Below are 25,000 nucleotides of genomic sequence, written 5' to 3' on the forward strand. Positions count from 1 at the left end.
AGGGTAAATATAATGAAAATTTAATTATAGGGCTGAACCAGATCAGATCACTCACCATAACACTGGTGTAAATTTTATGTGGAGAAAAAAAAAAAAAAAAAAAGAGTTATATCATGATGTCAACAATACAGCAACATGATGACACATTGAGCCTCTGACCAGGAGCTGCTTCAGTTTACATACGTTAATAAACCTGCCCAGGTGTGTTACAGCCAGTATAATTACACTCAGTCAGGGTTTGCCATTAGCGCCATTATTTTCACACCACACACACACACACAGCCTCAGACATGTTCTTACTAGGGTTGGGAACGAGGTGAGAGATACGGCTGTGTCGGCAGCAGACTCCACAGTCGATACAGATCAGCCATGAATCCTCGGATGAATCGATTGAGTTGTGGATCGGATCACGAGACGAGGACTCGGCTGCCTGAGGCTTTACAGTTTTCATCTGTAAAACAACGCAAGAGCTCACGAGACGACTCTCACGAGACGACTCTCACGCTCCGTAACGTTACATTCCCAACCCAAAACTTACAGTTTGGTACAGTACAACAATGACGAAAAACAACAACAAAAAAAAAAAATGGATGTAAATATTTTCGCCAACAGCAGCAGCACCGACGCCAGCGGCAGCTTGAGCGGTGAAAATAATGTTTTATGTTTGCTTCTCTTTTCCTGGACTAATATTTGCCACTATTGACAATTTAAGCCACAGGATATCTGTCATTTTTGGAGCGGCTTTGCACTGTTTATTTATTGCTATAGTGAATTATGTTCTGTTTTTATATGTACAGTGGTCCCTCGTTAATCGCGGGAGTTACGTTCTAAAAATAACCCGCAATAGGCAAAATCCGCAAAGTAGTCAGCTTTATTTTTTACAATTATTATAGATGTTTTAAGGCTGTAAAACCCCTCACTACACACTTTAGGCAAGCTGAACGCATTCTGTCCTGTACAGGAGACTGTAGATTGATTGACAATGGTCTACAGTCCCTTAGCCAATCAGGACGCAGAACACAATGCTCTGTAAAAAAAAAAAAAAAAAAAAAAAGCATGCAAAATTGCACAAAAAAAAAATCCGCAAAACTGCGAGGCCGCGAAAGGTGAACCGCATTATAGCGAGGGACAACTGTATACATTTTATTTTCTGATCCCATCCAACAAAATGATGTTCATTCAGCAAGTCTGTTTTTGTCCATGTCTAAAATAAATACACTGACATGGGATTTTGTTGTTGTTTATTTTTGACAGTGCCATAAAGCAACAATGCTCAGGGATATGTGCTCTTTTACATGTTTGAAAATACTGTAAGAATGTCATTTTATGGAATTGGCTTCTCTATGGTCTACATCAACAAATGTTAACTATGGGATTGTTTTTACACTGTATCGAATCGTATCGTTCTTAAATCGTGTCAAATCGTATCAAATCATTAAAAATATATCGTTTTTGAATCGAATCGTAACCCGTGTATCTAAATATGTGCCGAATCGGCCTCATGCCAGAGATTCCCATCTCTAGTTCTTACTAGAGCTGGGTGTCAAAATTCCTATCCTTTATGGCACCTTAAACGCCTCGCTGCTACAGACTATTGGACAAAGGAAGTCTCATTCAGCACCACGTGCCTTTCAATTAAGGTGGAGGATTAACTCAAATTAAAATGGTGATGTAAGAAATAGCCTATATATAGACTAATTTTGTGGGAAACACTGTAGTTATCATTGTATATCATCGTCGTTACCGCAAATCACCCTGAAACTCTGTGATGTTATTAAAAGTCCATATCGCCCACCCTCACTTAATTACTGTTACTGTTTCTGTATTAATGAACACCCTGCACAAATAAATCTGACACAGCATGGTGACAAAATAAGGCCTATAATCACCTGGTTTAAGACATTTTAATATTTTTTTAGTGCTTAAATCTGGAGATCTTAAGACCTTTCCAGAGTTTTAAAGGGCAGGCGGACGCCCCGGCGGTTAGGAAGTAAAGTCACGTTCTCTCTGTAGCTCAAATGACCATCCATTAACCCTCAGTCTCTCTCGCTCGCTCTCTCACTCTCTCTCCTTTTTAGTTCAAGGACGTCACACACTCACATATGCATAAAATACACACACACACGCTGCAAAGCTTACGAACGTACAGACACTGCACGCTGACCCAAGCACAGCGAATGAACCCGGTCCCCTCGCCGATGGAAGTTTCAGAAAGTCCTCTGGCACAGAGTGTGGTTTTTATACACACACACACACACACACACACACACACACACACACACACACACACATTGCAAAGTCCCACACTACCCTTGTTCCACATGCCTCAACTCACTCCAAACAATAGGCGGCACTTCCTGAAAGTCAGAAATAACAGGGAACAGTTTCCTTCAACAGTAATGAGGGAAGAGAGAACGAGAGCAAGAGAGAGAGAGAGAGAGAGATGGGGGGGGGCATTAAAAGGTCTATATTTACCCCTAAGAGCGAGAACGATAACGTGGGAATGAAAAAGGGAGACGGAGTCAAGTGCTTGAGAGCATGAAATGAGTCGAAATGTGACCAAGCAGAAACAGTGACCTCCTCACCCTCAGCGGTATCATTTTAAAAACACCATGATCACACACACACACACACACACACACACACACACACACACACACACTAACCAGCTCATAGAAACCTTGCGAATGACCTTCAAGTGAAACACAGGAGTAACACATTTGCAGAGGTGTGTGTGTGTGTGTGTGTGGATATAGGCTACTATATGTGTGTGAGAGTAACAAAGAATAAAAGGATGAAAAAGAACAATGACAGAGAGAGAGAGAGGCAGAGAGAGAGAGAGAGAGAGAGAGAGATGTCCTGCAGTTTCTCTCCTTCACCCCCGAGTCATTGAGGATTTTTTCCCCCATTATAAGGTTGTTATCTCCCCGTCTGCCAGCCCTCCTGCCAAGACCCCACATGCTACAATCCTCTCTCTCTCTCTCTCTCTCTCTCTCCCTCTCTGTCTCTCGCCCTCCTTATTGTTCTCGACAGTGCATACTGTATAATTTGCTTTTTTAAGTGACTCTTTCACTTTTATTCTCTCCCATTTTCTTTCCCTTTGTTACCCTTTGTCTAATTTCTACTTCCTCTCTCTCTCTCCCTCACTCTCCTTGTCTCAACTGAACAATCTGCTTTGTATCCCTCCATCCCTCTTTTCACCTCTCCATCGCTCTACTGCTCCATTGTGTTTGACCACCTTGAGGCGGTGGCAGCAGCTAGAATTAAAGCTTTTCAGTTCACTTCTGTGAAGGAAAGGTTACCCAGATTCATGCAGGTAAACCTGCACACACACACACACACACACACGCACGCACGCACGCGCGCACACACACAAATACTGAGTCCAATTTTTCACATGGCTGCTGCAGCACTGCTGCTCCAGACTGGAGGGGAAAATCTTGGTGTGATCATCGAGCACAGAGACAGAGTGTAGTGACAAAGCTTGATAATGCAGAGCTGCACAATTTATCATGTTATCATTTTGATTTTGATGTAAAAAAAAAAAAAAAAAAAAAAAAAGTCTTTGGCTTAGCAGAAATTCAGTTCCATTCCATTTAACTAGTTGGTGACTCGTTTTACAAATTACTTTTTGTTGAATGATGGAATTTGATTCCAGTTTGTAAACTGCAATTTTGAACCAAATCAAATCTAACTGATTCAGTGTTTGACTAAATTTTGTATCCATTGAATAAACACATGCAATAAAAAGTGAAAAAAGTCAGTTACTTAAACAATAATTAAAAAAAAAAAAAAAAACAGCGACCAAAAAGTTGCAATTCTATTAAATTACCTCTACTTTATTTTAATTTTTCAGAGATTCACTCTGCTTATTCCTTCTGGCAGACTGATGCAGCGTAATCTTCAGGATTTGCGGCTGTACTGCATGTGTGCATTGCATCAGTCACATGATTTCGATATTGCATGAAAAAAAAAGCAGTAAAAAAAATGAGTAATACTTGGCAAAACACTCAGGAATGTGACTTTATCCGTCGTCACACAGACCTACTGCCATGTCAGCGCGGTGTTTACGTGCTTCCCGGCTGCGAGCTATAGATTTGAAGGAGAATGCACGGGGAAATAATGTTCACTGCTCAGCGAGCTCTCTGTTAAATCCATATCTCTCGCTGTATGGAGGAGGGAGAGCAGATATATTATTATTAGGAAGGGGTTGGTGGATCAAATTTCCCCTGCCCCCCCCCCCCCCCCCCCCCCCCCCCCCATCCTTCCATCCTTTAGCCTACTTTCATTCACCTTTACAAGGTTAAAGTGCCTCATTTATTTTCCTTGCGATCACCCCGCGAGCCTCACCCTCACCCAGCCTCCATTATTCGCCTCCTTGCCTCTCCATCCCTCCGGCTACCCGGTCCATATTCTCTGTTAAACTTTAACTCGATCTTTCAGCCACTCCAAACGCCCGCCTCTGCCTCCTTTCCTCGCTTTTCTTCCTCTTTAAGGGATGCTCCGAATCCTTCTTTCCCTCCTTTTTTTTTCTGTCCACCCCCTCCCTCTCTGGATTCCTCCATGTTTTATTCCTGCCAGGCTCCCTCTTTCCATCCCTGCATGCATCCCTACTGCCATCATTCCCTACATCCTTCCCTCCCTCCCTGCCTCCCTCCCTCATTCTCCTCATCAAATCCAGCCTTGTCACCTTCAAAGGTCAAACAGCTGGAATGGATCGATGGTCTTGGAACGAGGAAGGCAGGAGGGAGGGAGGGAGAGGAGAGGCAGAATTTGACGGGAGAGCAAGTGCAAATGAACACAGATGTGTGAGAGAGAGAAAGAGACGGGGAGGGATGGGTTTGGCGTGGAGGTGAGAGACGGCAATGAGCGAGGGAGGACAGGAGGAGGAGGAGGAAGAGGAGGAGGAGAGGTTTGGAAAGAGGTGGGAGTTGGGATAAAGACATTCCTGCATCAGCATTCGTCTGGGCGTCGACTGGGGCGGCAGGACAGAAGGGAGGGCCGGGCGGGGGAGAGAGAAAGAAAGAGAGGGAGGTGATGATACATGGGAGAATGACAGAGATGGAAGGAAGGAGGGATGGAGGAGGAGGAAGAGGAGATGAAGTCGGTGTGTGAGGGAGGTAAAAGGAGAAAAGGACAGAGGAAATTGATCAAAGACAAAAGGGAGTCTCATCTCCTTGTACAACTTAATTGTGCTGATAGTCTCTTCATCAACAGTGTGCCTGGTAAACAATAGCAGTGTGTGTGTGTGTGTGTGTGTGTGAGAACACTGTGCTGAAATATGCAGATAGCCTCGCTGCCAATGGATAAACATACAGATAGCTCACAATATGAAAGCATATAGAAATAGCTGTGGCAATATAAACAGCCACCAACGGCCCAGGCTAACATTTACAGATAGATTAAAAAATAAAAATACTAAATATGAACAGATTCATGGTGTATTTGGATTTAATAGAGCTTTATTGTAATCTTGGGCTGAAACACGAGGCTATATGCTGCTCGGAGCCGAGTCTTTAGATATGAAGTTGTGTTTCGAAGCCGAAACCCGCAGTTTATCCCCGTATTTAAATCCGAGATCGAAACAAAGCTGTATTAAAATCCATACGCTGCATGGATGTTTGCAGTATGGGAGGAAATGTGCAACACAAAGCAGGCCTAATCTGTGCCGTCAGATTGGTCATTCGTACCCGTCAATTTCTAATTTGAGGGCACGGATGATTAAAATGCTCCGGCTGGGGTGGGAGAACAGAAATAGCTATGAAGTTTGCAAAGAGTGATGTTGCTAATAATATACTACAATATCCAGATAGCTAAAAAAAAACAAAAAAAAAACACTGACATAAAAAAATAGCTACCTAACAATGAGCCAACAACATGCTGCCATATCCATAAATTAACATACACAGAGAGCAAACAAGACGCTGATGTGGCTAAGAAAGACAACACATACAGCCAAGAGTGCAAAATAGTGCACTTCTGTATTTGTCTGCATATTATTGGCTACTTTCATATGTTAGCCACCTCCACATCTAGCTAATACTATAGAGAGGCTTTTGCATTTCCAGATTTAAAAAAAAAATAAATAAATAATTTTTTTTTTCCTGTGAGGCTTTTTATTTCCCTGTGGTGAAGCATGACAAGCTTTCCTGTGCGGTGTGCAGAGATCACAGTTCCCGGTGAAATATAGGCGTCTCTGTGCAGAGCAACGCAGCCGTGCGGTGAGTACTACACACACACACACACACACACACACACACACACACACACACACACACACACAGCGCGACTGCATCGAACATAAATATCAACACAGACCGGAGCCTCCAGCCGGCACTCGGCCACAATCAATAATTCACACACCTCCTTTTATTCACCTTTAAACTCGCATCTGTGAATCACCAGCCTGCATTCTCTGTAGGGTTTTTTTTCTTGCTCTCGCCTTCCTCTGTCTGTGTGGATGAATGTCTTTCATTTCCATTCAGTCTCTCTTTCCTCTGTGTTTCGCCCTCTTTCTCTTTCTCTGTCTCTGTGCAAGTCTACCGTCTCTCTCTATTGTTGGTTGTGGGATGCACTTGAAGAACCCCGTTTATATAATCATAGGTGAGCAACAGATGAGCGAGACATTCCTCTGTGCATGGCCAAACACACACACACACACACACACACATAGGGAGAGACACACAAACACGGTGTGCCCTGAATGAGAAGTGTGTCAGCTATGTGAAGAATTCCCCTCTCCACAGGGTTAGCATAACTCAGAGCAGCAGCACACACAGCACAGCCATACACAGCTTATGAAAGCCTGCAAGTCAGCCAGCCAGCCAGCCAGCCAGCCAGCCAGCCAGCCAGCCAGCCAGCCAGCCAGCCAGCCAGCTAACCAAGCAGCCGGCAAGCCCCTCGGCACACCAGCCGCCATCTGGACAGTCGGCGGGCCAGCGAGGCACTTGGGGAGCTAATAATAATCTGATGTGGACGGACGGGCGGGTGAATCTCGTGCCCTCGTCCACAGGGAGGACGGAGGTCAGAGGTCAGATCCAAAAACTAAAATAAAACAGTCAGAAAACACATTTTAGTTCATTCCTGTGAATGCACCAGAATGTGCATTTGGAGTGTGACCTAGAGGCCTGTGTGTCAAAATCCCTTGTTTTTCCTGACTTCCCCAGAAAATACTGGGATTTTCCAACTTTGCCTGCAAAAGTGCACGACGGTCTCCGTCTTAACGAGTCATTTAGTCTCACATTCACTCCTCAAATCATGTTTTGCTTCAAACACATGACGCAAATCGCCAGTCGGATGAGATAATCCCACTTTCTTCTAAATCGGTTCTGCTTGTTTTGTGTTGTTTCTAAGGAACTGGTGCTGACACAAGGCAGAATAAGTGAGATCACCCCACCAATATAAAATAAATGAACTTGTTTGAAACCAGTTGATTAGCATTGGAAACAAGTGGGATTATCTCATCCTACTGGCAGATTTTTTTCCCACTTTTTTTCCATGAAAAACAGATTTTCAGACTGAATATGAGACTTAATGACTTATAGAGATTTTTTTGTACCACAAGTACCAAAATTCTAATATTACCAGTTTCATTACCAGGAGGAACTTTGTCCCCAAACAGCCAGTAAAACCCCAAACAACTCATAAAATAACCAGATTTTCAATCAAAACCAACCACCTATCCAGCCAGTAAGCTAGAAAGACAGGCAGGAAAAAAAGAAAGAAAGAAAACAAGCAGCTAGTCATTTATCTAGCTAATACGATAACTATAATACCATATAGCTAATTTGCGCTGGGGGTGAAATTTGTCTTGGACTTAAGAGCACACAAGCTGCTTACAAATGTGAGTAAAATCAGTCAGTAAAATATATTTATTCTAAAGCACATTGCAAACCATATTTCCCCTGTCTGACAGAGGAATTGAGCTGAAACAGCCAACCAGGTAGCTTCTTTTCACCTGTATGATCATCAGGTTGGCTTATGTGGCTGCAAATCATTCACTAGTGTCATTTATTACAATGAAGTCAGAATTTAGGGAATAAACCAGTGAAAAAAAAAAAAAAAACATCCTTCCCACAGCCATTTATCCAGCTACCCGCAGACAGTCAGAAAACTATCTGTTCCAACCAGGGAAGCAGGCGGTTCAGCCAGACCAGCCTGGACCGGACCGAGCAGACGGCTCCAGGTCTCCTGCCAGCGACCCAGCCATCCGTCCAAGCCTGACCCACATCAGGGGCCTGGTCCCGGGCCAAGGCCACGGCCATCGGCCCCTGTGCACTGCAATTTCGCTCCAGCCATGCCGCCTCTCTGGCTCTGGTTTAATGTAGATTGAGAGGATACTGGCAAAAAAAATACAGACACACGGAGAGGCGAGCTGCAAAGACCGACAGGAGGAAAGACATGGGGAGAAAGAAATGCAAGCGAGAGAGCACGAAGGAAAGACGGGGCCTCATTTCATGCTTTTCACGCAGATCAGTCCGCTCAGGAGGAGGCCTTCAGGGAAACAGCTCCGAGGTCATTCTGCCTTCCCTCAGAGCAAAACCGGGCACAGCATCAATTTAATTTATGCATTTCCCTTTCAACCGGCTGCAGTGCCAATTCATTTTTGTTTATTTTCACTTCCACTGGCTCTAACATCAATTTTATTCTTCCTTTTTCATTCCACAGCTTTATTGGCATGACTGCCACACTTTGCAACAACAAAGCGACATCCCTGGAGTGGTGGCGGAGCGATACAGAGCTGAGGTAAACACAAGATGAGAATAGAGAGAGCTTCTCTGGTGGCTTCCAAGGCAAAGTGCGCTCGGTAAACATTGTTTTCCAAAAGGCCAAAGTGAAGACAGGCTAAATAAAGAGCAGCTAAATGTCAATGTTTAGGCCAAAGACAAAAAGTTCCAATTAGGTCCAAACCCAAACAGAAAGTCCCATGTAAACTTGCACCCGAGCAGTCTGCTTCGACAAAACCTGTTTACTAAACAGCATAACAAGGAGCTGAATAACTTCCACTGAGGAGTTAGGACTTTCTACAGTTTATTGTAAAGAGTAAGTCAATTTAGGCTAAAACAGCTCATCCTGACACGTGGAGAACTCTGAAAAACAGCAGACTAACAAACCATAGCGAGCTCAGGTCATCACACTTTAGTTCAGCTTAAATGTGCAGGGTAGAGAATGACAAAGCAAATATATTATATATCCATCTCCCCTTGAAGAAACTAGACTTGCATGTCAAGCTGTCTAACCTGTTCATTATGCAAATTACCCAACAGCTCATGCAAAAACGGTGACACCAGAAGGACATAATGTCATCTTCCCACCAGGTTCACCTCACCCTAACCCAGCTCTGGCTTTGTGCAGCGTGATCTACTTTCAAAAGCCACAGTACAGTTGCTTGTTTGTCTCTTGCCCTCGATGGTTTCTCCGTCTCCAGGTTTCGCAGCCTGACTTTCTGCAGGCCAAACCAGCACATCCTGTGTGAACAAAGCCCAGTTCAGCACAGCACAGCTCAGTTTAAAGTGACACAGCCGCCGATGTTGGAGTTTACCCTCTCCTGCAACAGGATGCATTAGGTCTAAGTCCCAGCTCTTCATCTGTGCAAGCCAGTCCAACATTTACCACGGTCCGGCTCAGACCAGGTCAAGCAAATTCATACTTCAGCAACTTACTTTGGATTTTTATCTTCCTGGCAGATCAATTCTACTTTCTTGGTCTTTCAAAACTTCTGGAAGACCCGTTTGACCACATCTGACCAATTCTTCAGCCTCAAAACCCTAATAAAGATTAAAGATTCACCCAACAGCATCATAATGCCTTTTCACCCTATTAGAGGATCTGTTTGACTGGCCTCAGGTTATCCAGGCTGAACCTCAGTTCTTCATGTTCCTGCTTGGCTCAAGTTCTTTGCAAACCCAGCAAGGCCACACTGTTTGGAAGACTCGTTTGGCCACCTCCAGGTCTTACAGTTTGATCACGAATTCTTCTTCCCGTAACCTGAATCGACTGAGCCCGGTCTGGCCTTGGCTTGCCTCGGTTCACTTTGGCGGTTTGGACATTAGTTCCTTACCTTGTCAATCTCCTGCTGCAGGACCTGTTTGGCGACCTCCAGGTCCTGCAGTCGGACCCGCAGCTCCTCGTTCTCCTGCTCCAGGCGACTCCTCTTCTTCTCCACGCTGTCCAGCTCACTGTGGAGGCGGATGGACACGTCCTTCGCCACCTGAGAGGATGACAGGTAGGCACGGAGCGAGTCATGAGCCACATGAAAATACATCTGAAACAAGTCAATTCAAACAACTACGATAAAATAAACACTCCCATCCCACTATTCCCAAAATGTAAAAGATGTAACAGTTGCATTCTGACAGCTCTGAATGTTAGAAAGCAACTCGTGGCTTTGAAATGGAGCGTTTTGAATCATTTATTTAGTTATCCTTGTTGGGAGCTCAAACATCTACATGTGTGTCACTAAGACACTGCAGGATTTTGTTTGGCTCCTTGTTGAACAATACCATGGTAATGACACCTGTGGTAGTAACCTCTGTAGGCCAGCTGCAGGTATTTATCTGTGCATTTCACCTTTTTCTACTCTTCAAATGGTTTGTGAAGGTATTTTACTAGCTATTAAAAAAAAACATCAAGGCCCCAGGTTTCCATAGAAATCCATTCAGGTATTAGGGAAGGATTTTCCAACATTAGATTGTTATACTCGAGTTTTCGATATGATTTGTGGGTGTGGTGAATTTGTAATCCTGTGTTGAGAATGCAATGGTAGAGCAATGCTGTTACATTTGCAGGTCACTGAAAGAGCTTGAAATTATGGAAATTGTGCATGTGTTTATGATTGTTGAGCTTATTTTCCTGGCAGCTGTAGCCAGCCATCTTCATCTTCATCAAACTAGGCGGCTCGACAGTCACAATGCTCATTCAACAGAAATGTATTAAATGTATTAAATGCATTAAAACATGGGCTGCCTGGCACAACCAATCACAGTTCAATGTCACATATTTTTTTGGAGGACGTTTCTTATCGACCCCATGTATTCACACCCATAACCTTTCAATCATGAGCCGGCTTTTCTTGGCTACAGATTCACTGACAAATGAGCAAGCGCAAACAGGAAAAACAATAATAATAATAATAATAATAATTAAGGCAATGAACATAATTTGTCTTCCAACAGCCTTCACTGCTGTGTGGGCATGAGGATCCTTCTTCTCTGAGAGGAAATATGTTATAGTGCATCAATAGTACACCATGTTTTGGCTCCGGATGAGGTGTGAAAAACTCATGCAGCAGTCAGATCCTCGTTGCCAAGTGCTGAAAACAATAACCTCGGAATTGCCATCTAGGGAAATTGATTTGGAAATTATTTAATTATGTTTGTTATTGAGGTTAAAAAAAGAAAGCGTTTTTTTTTTTTTTTTGTCAGGTTACGAGGCGCTCTGTATCTCGGGACGCAGATCATGTCCTCAGGATGTTGTCAGTTCAAATTAATCTGTAAGCGTTTATCACTCTTTCTCCTATTCTCTGTACACAAGGGGGGATTTCAAATTAATACCACCCCCTGTTCAAAAGATGGAAAATATGAGCTATGCTTGTGAAGTTTCTTAACTAGACTTTCAGAAATCAGAAATCGCTGTGGACCGAGGGCAAAAAAAAGTTTCTTTCCTGCCCCCAAACCATCGTAATAAAGCTGAAAGGATATTGAAACGTCTCTTGCAGGAACTAATCTATAGCTCTACAGTCTGATCTTATCTCATGAAGTGTAACCGTCGCCCCCCGGAGGGTAATTGTTAATTAAATTTTTTTGAATGTCAAAGTGTCAAACAAAGGCAAAGTCAAGTCGACGCCCGCGCTGATGTCTGATATGAAAACAGAAGCAAGAAAAGACAAAAAAACAAAGAGGCTCAGAGGAACATGCAGAACATCGGAAAACTGAACTGGGTCCAAATATCATCGAGTCAAAATTTCCAATACGCTTTAATCCAAGCCAACTCTTTGCTTGGGCAATAAAACAGAATTAAAGTGCAGTTGTGTTGTCCCTAGTAGTAGTTTGCATATTTTATGCTGGCGTCTGAAATCAGTGGCTGTGTCACACAAACGCAGTTCATTTTCTAAATCCGGCCTTAATTGCCGGATGTCAAGAAGCCAAACATGCACTGAGTCGAGCCAATTATCTGATGAGTGCCGGGGAAATAAATTGAGGCTGGATTAGGAAAAAAAACAAAAAAAAAAACATATTAAACCAATGATTGTGCTGTTGTCTTCTTTATAACGCCTCATTTTGAGTCTATTTTCTGTTAAACTGTTCTTGCCTCATTGCTGTTTGGAAAACAACAAAAACAGAAGAAACAGTTTGACTTCCCTTCAAAGTGAAACTGCATTTGAATCTCATTACGGTTCATATTCAGTAATGATGTTTTTTTTTATCATCGTCTTGAAAGCATTATCGACTGTTCTCCTATAACAGTTTGTAATTTAGTGGAAAAAAACACTATGCAGAGATGATTAAACGCTTAGAAATATGAGGTGGGTGGGAAGTTGTAGTAGACAAATGCAAAAGTTGGTAGAAAGTAGAAAAATGCATTTGTCTGTGGATAATCACCCTGGTTATGGACGTTATCACTGAATAAATTGTGTTGATTCGTGAAAACTTTAGTCCCTGGCGTCTTGTTTTTAGAGCATCGAGAGGTTTAATGTGGCGCTGAGAGTAAAAATCACAATCAGTATCGGCAGATGTCAGAGCTGTAAACGTCCTGAAATAAAAACAGCCAGGACTGGTTTAGCTGCAGCTCGGAAAGCCACCGTGGGTCGTGAGTTTGTTTGTGATGAGTCAACGTGTGAAAAACAGGAGTTAGTAAGACTCAGTCCCACAGCGAGGCCAAACACACTTTCGGCTCCTCTCCATCGCTGCTAAACAAAACAAAAGACAGCAAGACACTCCACCGTCAGATACAGCAGGTCGTCTCTTTAATCAACGCTTATTTTATCTTTCATTTGAGTGCTTTTCTCTTATTGAAAATAAAGGGTGTTAATGATTCTAGAGGGGAACCGGATAAACGTCTGCGTCCGTTTTTAGAGAAGAAGGTTCACATCAAATTCATCATGAAATGGGGCCGATTCCATCCTTAAAGTCCCTCCTTCAGTCACCGATTAAACATCTACAAAAATCATCTCTGATCATCAACAACACATATTTATTTTTTTACATGTTTATTACTTTTTTCCCCATGAAAAAATATCCCTTCATGCCTCATTAAGTATGCGAACAGCTCCCGTCCACTCCCTGCTGCTTGCATACAGACTCATAACTTGTATTGTATTTGATAATCTATCCATCTAACATTATTTTTTTCAGCGAATCTCTTACTGATGCTAATATTGTTCATGTGAAGCAGCCATTTGAGTTGTTTTTTGTTTTGTTTTTTTAAATAAAACTTAGAACCAGGAAGTCCCTCAGTGACACTTGTGAAAGTTTTTCCATAGCTGATAATCTAACCACGACTTTTTTTTTTTCAACAAATTTCTGCTAATATTGTTGAAGCAGCAATTTCGAGTTAGTCTTTTTTGTTGTTATTGTTGTTGTTGTTGTTTTTTGAAACACGACCAACAGTCCAGCACCAGAACCTGCAGAGACCGAGACCGGCGGCAGGGCTTACGCTAATGACCGCCAGCTGACAGGATTGGCTGTTGGATTTGCGGCGTACCAAATCCAGCTGGCTCGGGTGACATCTCAATCTCAGATTTTAGGGACGTGCACACACACACCTCCGCCTTTAGTGTAAAGAAACACCTCGTGACAAACTTTGCACAGTGTAGTAAAGGTCAGTTTAGAGGTTGTAAAATAAGAAAATCATATTTTTGAGTGGAAGGGGTCTTTAATCATGTTTTCAGTGTTACTTTCAGTTTTACTTTATGTGTGGCCTGCAAACAGCCTTCAGTTGACTACATGGAAAAAGGTGAGAGGTAGGTTGATTCACAGGACAGGAGACACTCCAAATGAATCTCCAAATGAGTTCCACTGTGAGACACAGCAGCCTAAAACATACTGCAAACACGATGATTTCATTCACAAATATGAAAACTGGAGAAAAGTGTCGGCGATTCTCATGAAATGACTGAGAAGTTGAACAAACCAGAGGGCAGAGCACAGCCCTCCACCTAAACCCAGATTGATTTCTTGACTCTGCAGACAAAACTTCAGGGTTTGGTTTCCAGCCTCTGCCTCTGTTCCTTTCAGAGCTGCGGCTAAAAACACTAATCATGTAATGGCAGAAATCCCAGATCTGGATCAGCACCAAAATCTAATCAGCAGCTCCTTGGCCCGGAGCCGATCCGTCAACAACATCTAATGGAAATTTGTTCATAAGTTTTACCGGCGTCCTGCTGACAGACGGACAGAAGCTCTGACTGAGTGATGGGATGAAAGCAGGAGGTGAGCGATTTCCTTTTCGGAGGACAGGAGCTCGCCGACGTCTGCGGCGAGGAGGAATCTCTGTATTCAGGAAACACTGCATGATGACTTTAAAATGATGGGGGGTTTTTTCCCCCCACAAAAGGGATATATGATCCAAACGTTTTGCTCTTGTAAACAGTGAGGAAGGTCACAGTGTTCAACAACACAGCCTTTACTGGGTTGCCATGTTGGAAAATACTGTAATACTTTCTATATGTATTTTTTTTTTTTATGAGGAAGTGGAGTGGGAAGTGTGGAGAGAAGATTTGAATAGTAACTGCAGCAGTGATGTGATCAGCACAGCTCACACTGTAGTGTAGGAGGGTGAAAGAGGAAAAACACTGAGCCAAGAGAGTGTGTGTGTGTGTGTGTGAGAGAGAGAGAGAGAGAGAGAGAGAGAGAACGAGAGGGAGTGATTGTGCATCTTTATACAACTGTGCGTGTGTGTGTTTTGTCTGTGTAAGTGATTTCTGTGTATCCACATGATTCATGCTCATACAATTTGCTCCTGTGTGTGCTTTTGTGTGTGTGTGTTTGCGTGTGAGAGTGTGTGTGTGTGTGTGTGTGTGTGAGCGAGAGAGAGAGAGAAAGAGATCATCTGCAAAACTGCTGTTAGTACAATTTGTAACTATGTGTACTCTGCTTGTATGTCTGAGTGTAAATGTGTGTGTTAATACATCTGTGTGTGTGTGTGTGTGTGTGTGTGTGTGTGTGTGTGTGTTTGAGTGAGCGCCAGGGTGCAGCTGAGTCCCACAATGCACCTCTGTGCTGCCCACTCTCTCTCCAGCCAATGGCTCCCTGAGCTCCGCCACACTCCGATTCAGGCCTTCGTGTGTGTGTGTGTGTGTGTGTGTGTGTTATTCTTTCTCCTGTCCTCTTTATCTCGCCTCCATTCACTCTCACTGACTTGTTCCAGTGGTTCCTAATGGCTCTAATGGTTCATAATGGCTCACCTTGTTGTTTTTTTCAGCTGTAACAACCCCCTTCTTCCCTCTCTCGTTCCTCTTCAGCTGCTATTTTACTTCTTACGACATCCGAGCCGTAACCGTGCACCATTTCCATATAAACGCCACACTGGCCATTCTCATCTCAAGCAAATTGAATCAGGTCAGCTGGACTTACTGTAGTTATATGTCTAGAAGACGTTCCGCCCCTTCTCCAAGTGGCTTCATCAGTTCACGCTGTCCACTCGACCAGAAACGTCTCCTCGACATAAAACCAAGTCCGGTTGACCTGATTCAGTTTCCTCGAGACGCTTATGACCTGGACGGATGAGGATATGCACAGACGCTGGCCATTCTCCCTCCATCCATCCAGCCTCACAGCAGGTAGGTAAGTAAGTAAGTAAAATTTATTTATATAGCGCTTTTCCCAGACAGAACTCACAAAACGCTTTACGAGTTATAAATACAAATGCACAAAGATAATAAACACAATAATAATAATAATAATAATAATACATTTTATTTGTTATGGCGCCTTTCATGGCACTCAAGGTCGCCTTACAGTAAAAACAAATACAAGATACAGCATCAAAAGTAGCAAACACAGCATAAAAACATCACAAAAAAAAAAAATATATATATATATATATATACAATATACAAATGCGACACAAAGGAAACATAAAATACAATAAACAATAAAAACAGCATACAAAGGTGATGCTAAGGAAATAAAAATGCAGTAAAAGACAATAAAAACAATGCACTATGGCGATACAAGGAAATACAAATACAACAGTCGCGTAATACTGTAATAATGTAGCTGGACATTCATTCCATTTTTCGCGACAGTAATCATGGCGTTAAAAGTAATGTATTCAGGCCTGTGTAGTATAGAGTGGAGTAGTATAAAGAGGCACAAAGTCCACATGAGGAGGCTGGCGGGCTGATGGATGGGTCCATCAACGCGACTTGACCTCAGGCAACCCGGGTTCGAGACCAGCGCTCGCTCTCACAGACTGAGGCCGTGTCCGGTTTCTGGTTTGGATGCCTAAAAGTGACATTTCCCTCACTTGGATATTGTTACAGCCCTAAAAGATGTAAACTGTCTAGGGGGAAATAAGGGAAGCAACGCATGTGGATGTGCTGGCATGTACAGCCGTTGATTTGTAGTTGAAAGGAGGCGAACACAAAGGCACAAAAGGGGAAGGCAGAGGGATGACGACGCAACAAAGAACAATATACACCGAAAAAAAAAAAAAAAAAAAAAACACTAGCCTGCTCTTAAACGAAAGGAAACGGTAACCGACCTATTCAGCTGTTCAGCTTAAAGAAGAAAGAAAGAAAAGAAAGAAAGAAAAACGCCTAACCTGGCTACACTGCTCTTACTTGTTTAAAACAAAATTACATTTGGGCCGCCACCCATAGCCCGAGTGAAATCTAAACATAAATGATCTGTGTGTGTTTCAGTGAATATGGAAAGAAAAGAAAACTAAACTAATGCCAAAACAAATCCCCCAAACTCTCAATCCAATAGTTTTCTAAGTTAACAATACGTTACCAGACATAATCACATGTGTGCCCTTCATTTGTTGTCTAAAACTACCTAAATTCAGCCTCTTCTGGAAGCGCTGTTCATGCACACAAATTCAATTTGCATCAATATGCATGAAACAAAAAAAATGGACCCTTCATGTCTGCAGACGTGAAGCTGTAGATTAATTTTTGTGACTGTTGCTTGATCTCCTGTGAGGCGGTGCTGATTGCTACATGAGCTCGATAGCTTTTCGGCCAAACCGGTTCATAAAAGCCTTTTATACGCGTGTCTTGGCTGTCATCGATATTTCAGGCATTCATACGCTGCCAGCTGGTAAATACGGTAAATACAGGGCCTCTGACGTGCACTTGAAAGTGGGATTTCTGTCTCTTTCTTTCTTGTTCTTCTTTCCTTTTAGCGCCTCGGAGTAAACGCTGAAAGCTCCTTCGTCAGGCTTTCCGACGTGACGGGTGTTAAGCCGCTCCATCCAGTCAGAAATATCAGGTAACCATGGCAACCTGAGAGCATCAAACATGGACGGTGGTGGAAATCTTTTTTTTTTTTTTTTTTTTTTTTTTTTCTCCAAAGAGGTGTGTAAAACGACCAAGAGCACAGCAGACAGGAGGCGTTTTTGGTGCCATGAACGTCCCAACTCGTTTTCCATTCGCTCAAGCGCTCTGGCAGGAAATGCCAGGTAACTATAGCAACCTGATTTTTTTTTTTTTTTTTTTTTTTTTTTTTAAATGGATGGAGTTAGAGATGTGATTTTGTTGCATGATTACAAAAAGAGTTGCTTTTTCATATCGGCAGCACAATGAGGAGCACCGTCTTTATTCTTTCTCCCTTTTTTTTTTTTTTTTTTGCTGTCGTGAAGCGTGAAGGATCGTCCACACGTGCAGATCCCCCCCCACTGCTAATTAGAAGTTGGAGAGGTTGTTTATGTGCTTGTTAACGCGTAAATCCGATGTTTCCAATGAGCGCTGGAAGACACAAATGGCTATCATCAATATTTTAGAATGTCCCACTTGTAATTATGACTTCAAGAGCGATGCTCATCGGCTACAGACTCATAAATATGGTAAATATGATATTTCCCACTTGCTCCATTTTTCCTTCCTTCCTTCTTTCTTTCTTTCCTTCCTTCTCTCTCTCTCTCTCTTTCCCTCTGTGAGCAGACTTATTGGCTCCGTGCTCAGATCAATAGTTTGACCTGATGCTCATGCTGGTCAGCTTCCAGGATTTGTCTTTTAAAACACAGAGGAGCCTGAATTCCCAGCGCATGTTCGGCTGAAGGCCTCCGCTGCTTTATGCCAATTGGATCTGTGTGTGTGTGTGTGTGTGTGTGTGTTGGGGAGGGGGAGGGGCATTGGCGTGTAGCAATGATTGATTAGTGTGTGCTTCATCTTACTTGGTGCATCTACATCGTAAAAAACAGCTTTTATGAACGCGGTGCTGACATCAATACAAGTTTACAGGCCTCCACCTCTCCTCCTCTTCTTCTTCTCCTTCTCTTTTCTCCTCCTGCCTCCGTTTCTTCTTCTTCTTCTTCTTCTTCTTCTTCTTCTTCTTCTCGTTGCTATACTGCCCTGCTCCTAAACCCTCCTTTGTCCGCCTGTGACTCCTAATAGATGCTGTATTGTTCTTCTATGTTAAAGGCAAACGTGGAGGAATCCAGCTCCACTGAGGCCACGAGCTTACCCGGCAACAGAGCTATAGGATGTAATTAGCATGCAATCAGCGTGCTGGAGAGGTGGGTGAGAGAATGTGTGTGTGAGTGTGTGTGTGTGTGTGTGTGTGTGTGTGTGTGTATGAAAGAGAGAGAGAGCGTGAGAGTAAGGAATCAAGAAATAAGAACCAAGAACAGAAAAAGACACAAGCAGAGAGAAGAGAGACAGAGGACAGGCTTTCTCAACAGTTGCATTAGGCGCACAAACACACACACACACACACACACACACACAGAATTCATACTTGCCACAAGGCAAACAGTAATATCATTCAACGAGTGGCAGTTAGCCACCAAAAGGCTTTCTTTCATGTGTTATGTGGGTTGTGTGTGTGTGTGTGTGTGTGTGTCTTTGATTGTGTGCAAGCTGCAACAAACAGATTCCTGTTCTTCCTGTTATCCAGCCTGTCAGCACTTAGACCCCCACCACACACACACACACACACACACACACACACACACACACATACCCACACTGGTTCTCCCATAACGGTTGCACCTCTAACGAACGACTTCCCTTCCTGAAGATGTTATCACAGAGAATTTACATGCAGCCAGTAAAACAAAGAGACACAGTGTGTGTGTGTGTGTGTGTGTGTGTGTGTGTGTGTGTGTGTGTGTGTAGTGGTGGAGGTGAAAGTCTATCACCATACCTCTTATTACAAACTCTCCCTCTCTCTCTCTCTCTCTCTCTCTCTCTCTCTCGACCTCCCAGCGGGCAGCAGACACGCGGTTCAGTCTGCAGGCTGTTTCCGACGGGACGGTGACCTGCTGACCGGAAACACCGTCCCGTAACCGGACGGTCACAGGTGTGACCCCTGCTTCCACATCAGGTGATTTAACCCTGAAGAAGCCTAAAGTATACGGAGGGCTAAAAGCCTTTTCATTCATTTATTCACTCGTTTATTCATGTTTATTTGTGAACCTACGTGGAAAAACAGACCCTGTGAGAAACAGTTTTTCATTTTCTGCTTGGACTTGGACGGCAGCATCCACAGCTTTAAGAAAATGTATCACACATCAGGGCTCGGCTATTTCGTTTGAATCATTAATTACTGAATGAAAAAATGTCTTTTGATCAAATTCTTGTGATGTAACACAGATTTCCTGCATTGTTAGGAAAAGCTACTTTTTCAAAAGTTTAGTTACGTTACTAAAAGTACTTAAAGATTTTTTTTTTTTTTTTTTTTTTATCAAAGTTAACTTAAAGTGTACTGTGTTATTTAGCCATGTACTCACATTAACGAAAACTAGTTGCTGGTTACTATGTTTTGATTACGCACAAATCATTTTTCAGCTGAATTTGGGACTATATTCATTTCTTCCCAAAGATTTTGTGCTCATTTTCACTGTTTCGGCGTCTTCAGACCAAACGAGAAATGTGTTTTTGCGTCGCAGACTCGTGCAAATAAGGTTGCGAATTTTTGGCTCAAAAAATGTAAGCTCACACGAATCCACAAATGACGTGAATTTCACATTTTCACATCATTTGTGACGTGGAAATTCACATCATTCACATCGCCTGCCATGAATTCACATCTATATGCGACTTTGCATTGATTTTTGGATGTAATCACGCCACATTAAAAACTCGCTTTGCGTTTGGTCTGAACATGCCATTACACTCTTAATCGAGTCAAAGCCTGTGTTATTGACCTGGTAATAATCACTGGTTTGTGGGGGACGGACTGCAGGGGCTTCCCCGCGTTGTTCGCCAAAACCAATAAGAACAAACATCATTAAATACAGTTTTAGCTGCGAGTCCTGTTTCCACGTGTGGTTTTGTCCGCCTCGGTGTGTTTTCAGTCTCGGCGGTTCGGCCGTTCTTGTTTTCCAAGTGAACCAAAAGCAGAAGTATTTACACTGCCGCCGAGTCCCACCAATCACTCACTGGGCTGTTATGAGCGTGTGTGTGTGTGTGCGTGTGTATTCTGACTAGCTCAGCTCCCTGCCATGCTTCTGTCAAATCTGTCGCTCATCAAATCACAGCCCGCCGCCTCCTGTCGGGGAATGATGACTCCACTGAAACGGCGAAGCCTCAAAAGGCCTCGCCGGGCCTCAGCCTTGGAGATGACAATATTGTGCTTTTTTAATGAGCTATGAAATGTGCTTACAGAGAGCCGGAGTCTTCTGTACGAGTATTGACTGTTGACTGTTCAGCTGAACCACTCGATTCATCACAGACACAGAGAGAGGGAGAGAGAGGGAGAGAGAGAGAGAAGGGGAGAGGGGGTATATTGCAGAATCAGCTCCAAGCTGCTTGCACAGATAAGGAGTGTTTTGGGAATTATCTTTCACAATCATACATAACCAGTGGTTCCTAAGCTGTGGCTCACGACCCAGATGCCGGTCGGCTCGCAGCGGGTCACCGCGTGATACCAGTGTGTTTCGACTCGGCTTTACAGAGCGTATCCCGCGGTGACGATGTTCATGCAACACCCCAGAGGCCTCGCCGTTACAGATACCCCGGCAGCCGCGGCTCATGTCATCATGCAGCTGGATGTGTGCAAATAACGTTTCAATGTGCTGTATTTTTAACAGCTGTTGAGAAAGAGCGATGACGGTGTGATTGTAGGTCGGGTCATTAGTGTTAGAGGTAAAACCGAACAATAAAATGTAGTTTAATGTAGTTTACAATGACTGTAAACACAAACAAAAACACATTATTTATCCACTAATTCCCCCATTATATGACCAGATATTATACCTTAAATGACGAGGGGTTAAGCAAAATAGTCAGGTAGCTGAGGTTTTGATTTATTTACAGTTTCATGTTTCTGAGTGGATTCAAAGAGGAATTTATGGAATTTGTATGGCTTGTGTGCATGGATTGTGGTGTTATTAATGGAAAGACCCTTCAAATTTCTCTGAAATCCATTAAAGAACTCCTTACTTAATACGTTACACTGTACATGTTGTGCTTTTAGTTTAACAAACTGTTGAGTCAGTTTCACAATAGAAGGTAATACAATTTCAGGCTACAAAATCATTAAAATCACTGGTTTTAATTTAATTTAATTCCAAATTTAAGTAATTTCTCCGAGCTGGTTAACAAACCAGTAACTAGGCGACTGGTGGCTCCGACTAACGCCAGCTTCTTCTCCATGATGTTACGTCGCGTTCTGAATTGATCAGTTCCACATCAGGTGTGTGATGTCACCTGAGAGCCCAGCTGGAGCCGGGCGACGTGGCTGAGATCAGTGTCATGATGCTCCTTTTTTTTTTTTTTAAACGCTGAAATATATCACAATATGACTCGCATGGAAAGCCACATCTTAAATAATCAACATGGCCTCATCTTCATCCCAAAGAATGGAATGATAATATTATAGCATTTAGTCACGTAAAACTAAAATTTTTATATTAGATAACTTCTATATTCCAGAAAATATAAAGTAAACATGGTAATTTGGCAATATTTGGTAGCTCTGATGGGAAGAGGGCCGGCTCTAAAGGCAGGCACGGTGCAGCTAAAAAAATGAATATGATTAAATTGGAACACCTGTGAGTTGTTTGTTAGTTTGTTTGTTTTCTTTTCTCACCCTTGGGATTGGGTGCTTTATGTTTATGGTGTGTGTGTGTTGCCGTAAAACAAAGTCAAAAATGAAATAATACAAAAAACAAGTCGAATTTTCAGATAATATTCCTTAAAATGTCTGGTGATAAACGATAACGCGGAGCATCACCCGGCTCTGGGGGTGCGAGGGGTGCGGGGGTTCCTGGGTGGGCTGCTTGTCCCGGAGGTGTTGACGAGGGTTTTTCCTGTGGTTTTTATTCTAGTTTCATGAGTGTGTGTCGCACCTCGTTTAGCAGCCTGGAATTCCTCAGGGAGCCCGGGGAGCAACGCCGAGCCAGGAGGTATTTATAGAGCCGCTGGGTAGCTGCAGAGCTGATGCTAACGCCGCGAGCAGGATTTCATTTTTACAGACAGATGACGGTGGAAACCTTCACGTGGGGGGGAGCAGTGTGACAGACACTCAGGTTGAGATTTGGCAGCGCGGTGATGTGTCTACCTCGTTAAGTGTGTTTATTTGGCTATTTTAGCTTCGTTTTTAGTTTTTTTTTCCCCCCCCTCACACCAGCCTCTCTGCATGAACCTGCACTCTCACACTCTCCTGCTCCTGCAGAAGCCTCACATCACATCAATTAATCATTTCTGTTTTTGTGCTAAGTGGGAGCTGTCAGCCTCGCCGACAAAAAAGAAATTGCTTTATAGGCCTGGAACCAAACCCAGTCGCTTATAATATAATATAACACGTCAGAAATGCAGGCGTATGTTGGTGGGATAATCCGCTCCCCCATAAACAGACCCGAATTAAGAAGATGCACACACACACACACACGATCATGAGTCATGCTGTTAATATCCCATCATAGATTACAGATATTCCAAAGATTTTCACGGCGGAAAACGAGAGTACACGTTCTCGTATTCCATTTGCGCCCGGCTCAGAAGATTAAAGTTGTTTTTTTTTTTTTTTTGCGAGGCGCTGCCGGCAGACGGCCCGGGCGTCGGCGCCGCTGACCTTCTTGACATTCATCCCGCACTCTTCCTCTCAGCGCTGGCTCGCTCGCAGGACGTTACATCACCCGTAATCTGCTCCTTGTCTATATATAAAGCCATTATGTGTGAAAGAGAGAGGGCTACTCGCATGACAGCCGCCGCAATACTGACTAAAATCTATCTATCTTTAGAGAGAGAGAGAGACGGAGAGGGAGGGAGCAACGGACGTGACTGACAGTGATGGAAAGTCGCACAATTCCCACGATGCTTAGCAGTTGTGAAAATAGCAAGCGGTCCTTTAAGCCCAAACATACATGCTTACATGCAAGTATGTATGTATGTACAGTGGTGGAAAAAAGTCTTCGGACCTCCCATGCATTTGTGAAATATTGCATTAAGAATCACTCTTAGGTCTTCAAGTGCAATTTCTTTTAGTACAGTCACAGCCAAAATACTAAACAAATCCTAAAAAAGCCATTAAAAACTTAAAATTGATTGATTCCATAAAAATACATAAGACATTTTGAGTATTGGGTCATTTTGGTACCAGTGATGAAGGTTGTTCTTTTTATTAAAAGACACATTTTTTGTTGTCAAGCTTGGTGTCTATATAAAGCCAGCACATCTGAAAGTTCTTCAGACACAAAAATGGCTAAAACAAGGAACCTAACGCAGGAAACACGCCTGAAGATAAAGATTCTCAGCCAGGAAGGGTACAGCTGCCGCCAGATAGCCAGGAAGTGCAGATGCAGTCCTTCAGCAGTTGGATACACTCTGCAGAAATACAGACGAACCAACCGCTTGGAAGACAAACCAAGATCTGGGCGTCCAAGGGTTTCTTCAGCAATAAATGACCACATCCTGATCCGCATGTGCAGCAAAACCGCCGAAAGACATCACAGGAGCTTCAGCAGCAGGGGTCAAACCAAACTGGTGTCCAGAGCTCCACCCGCACTGCACGTGGCCGACTTTTAGATCATGGCTTAAGGTCCTACAAGGCCATCAAGAAGCCCCTGATCAATGAGAGACAGAGGCACACAAGAACTGGACAGCCAGGAACTGGAAGAAGAATTTGTCAAGAATTTAGTTTTGTTAGTTTTTCTTGTAAACAATAAACAAAAAAAATATAATTTGTATTTGTTTGTATCTGTCTAATGCAGCCACACCTTTTGAAACACAAAAAAGATTTTTCCACAAATATTTCATGATAATATTTGAGATTGTGTAAAATTTTAAGGGTGTCCGAAAACTTTTTTTTTTTGGTATCATGACAGATAGCTGCAGTGGAGCTGTACATGACTCAGATTTGACTTTTCAATACAACTATTTGACCATTTTATTTATTTATTTTTTAAATTAAAACACTTCTGGTAATCAGAAAAATGCACCGGCTGACATTTCAGTGATGAAAAAGTACGCTCATAATAATCACAGCAATCACAATTAGTCACAATCAGACACAAGAGACTCATACAAGCATTTTTTTAAAGGCTTTAAAAACCCATAAAATCCATTAAGATCGCCGGACTTTTTTTTTTTTTTTTTTAAAAACGCCCTGCGGCTTCGTCAGGATAATGAGATGCAATAAACGAGATAGCACCGAGGCATTTCTGCTTAAACGAAGCCTTTATAACTTATTTATTTTTCGGAAATGTACACAGTTTAATTAGCGAGTGAATTAAACACGGTCCCTTTTAGTGTTTCTCTTATTTTATTTTTTGCTCGGCCAATTTCTACCGCAGCTGTGGAGGAACTAAAGAAACACTGTGCAAATGTGTGTGTGTGTGTGTGTGTGTGTGTGTGCTATTTAACACTCCGATCTGCAGAAACAAGCCAGTT

The 25,000-nt window shown here is 42.9% G+C and overlaps 1 protein-coding gene across 2 annotated transcripts in view; it reads right to left on the bottom strand.

Annotated features, from left to right (window-relative positions):
* The window catches only part of mtcl2 (microtubule crosslinking factor 2), a 182,162-nt gene that overhangs the window by 129,655 nt on the left and 27,507 nt on the right, over nt 1-25,000 (bottom strand). For both annotated transcript variants that reach the window (XM_030056741.1, XM_030056740.1), the window contains exon 4: nt 10,061-10,210. In XM_030056741.1, the coding sequence (XP_029912601.1) occupies nt 10,061-10,210 (150 nt within the window). The remainder of the gene's footprint in view (nt 1-10,060; nt 10,211-25,000) is intronic.

The sequence above is a fragment of the Myripristis murdjan genome, chromosome 7 (assembly GCF_902150065.1).
Source record: "Myripristis murdjan chromosome 7, fMyrMur1.1, whole genome shotgun sequence".
NCBI classification, from domain to species: domain Eukaryota; kingdom Metazoa; phylum Chordata; class Actinopteri; order Holocentriformes; family Holocentridae; genus Myripristis; species Myripristis murdjan.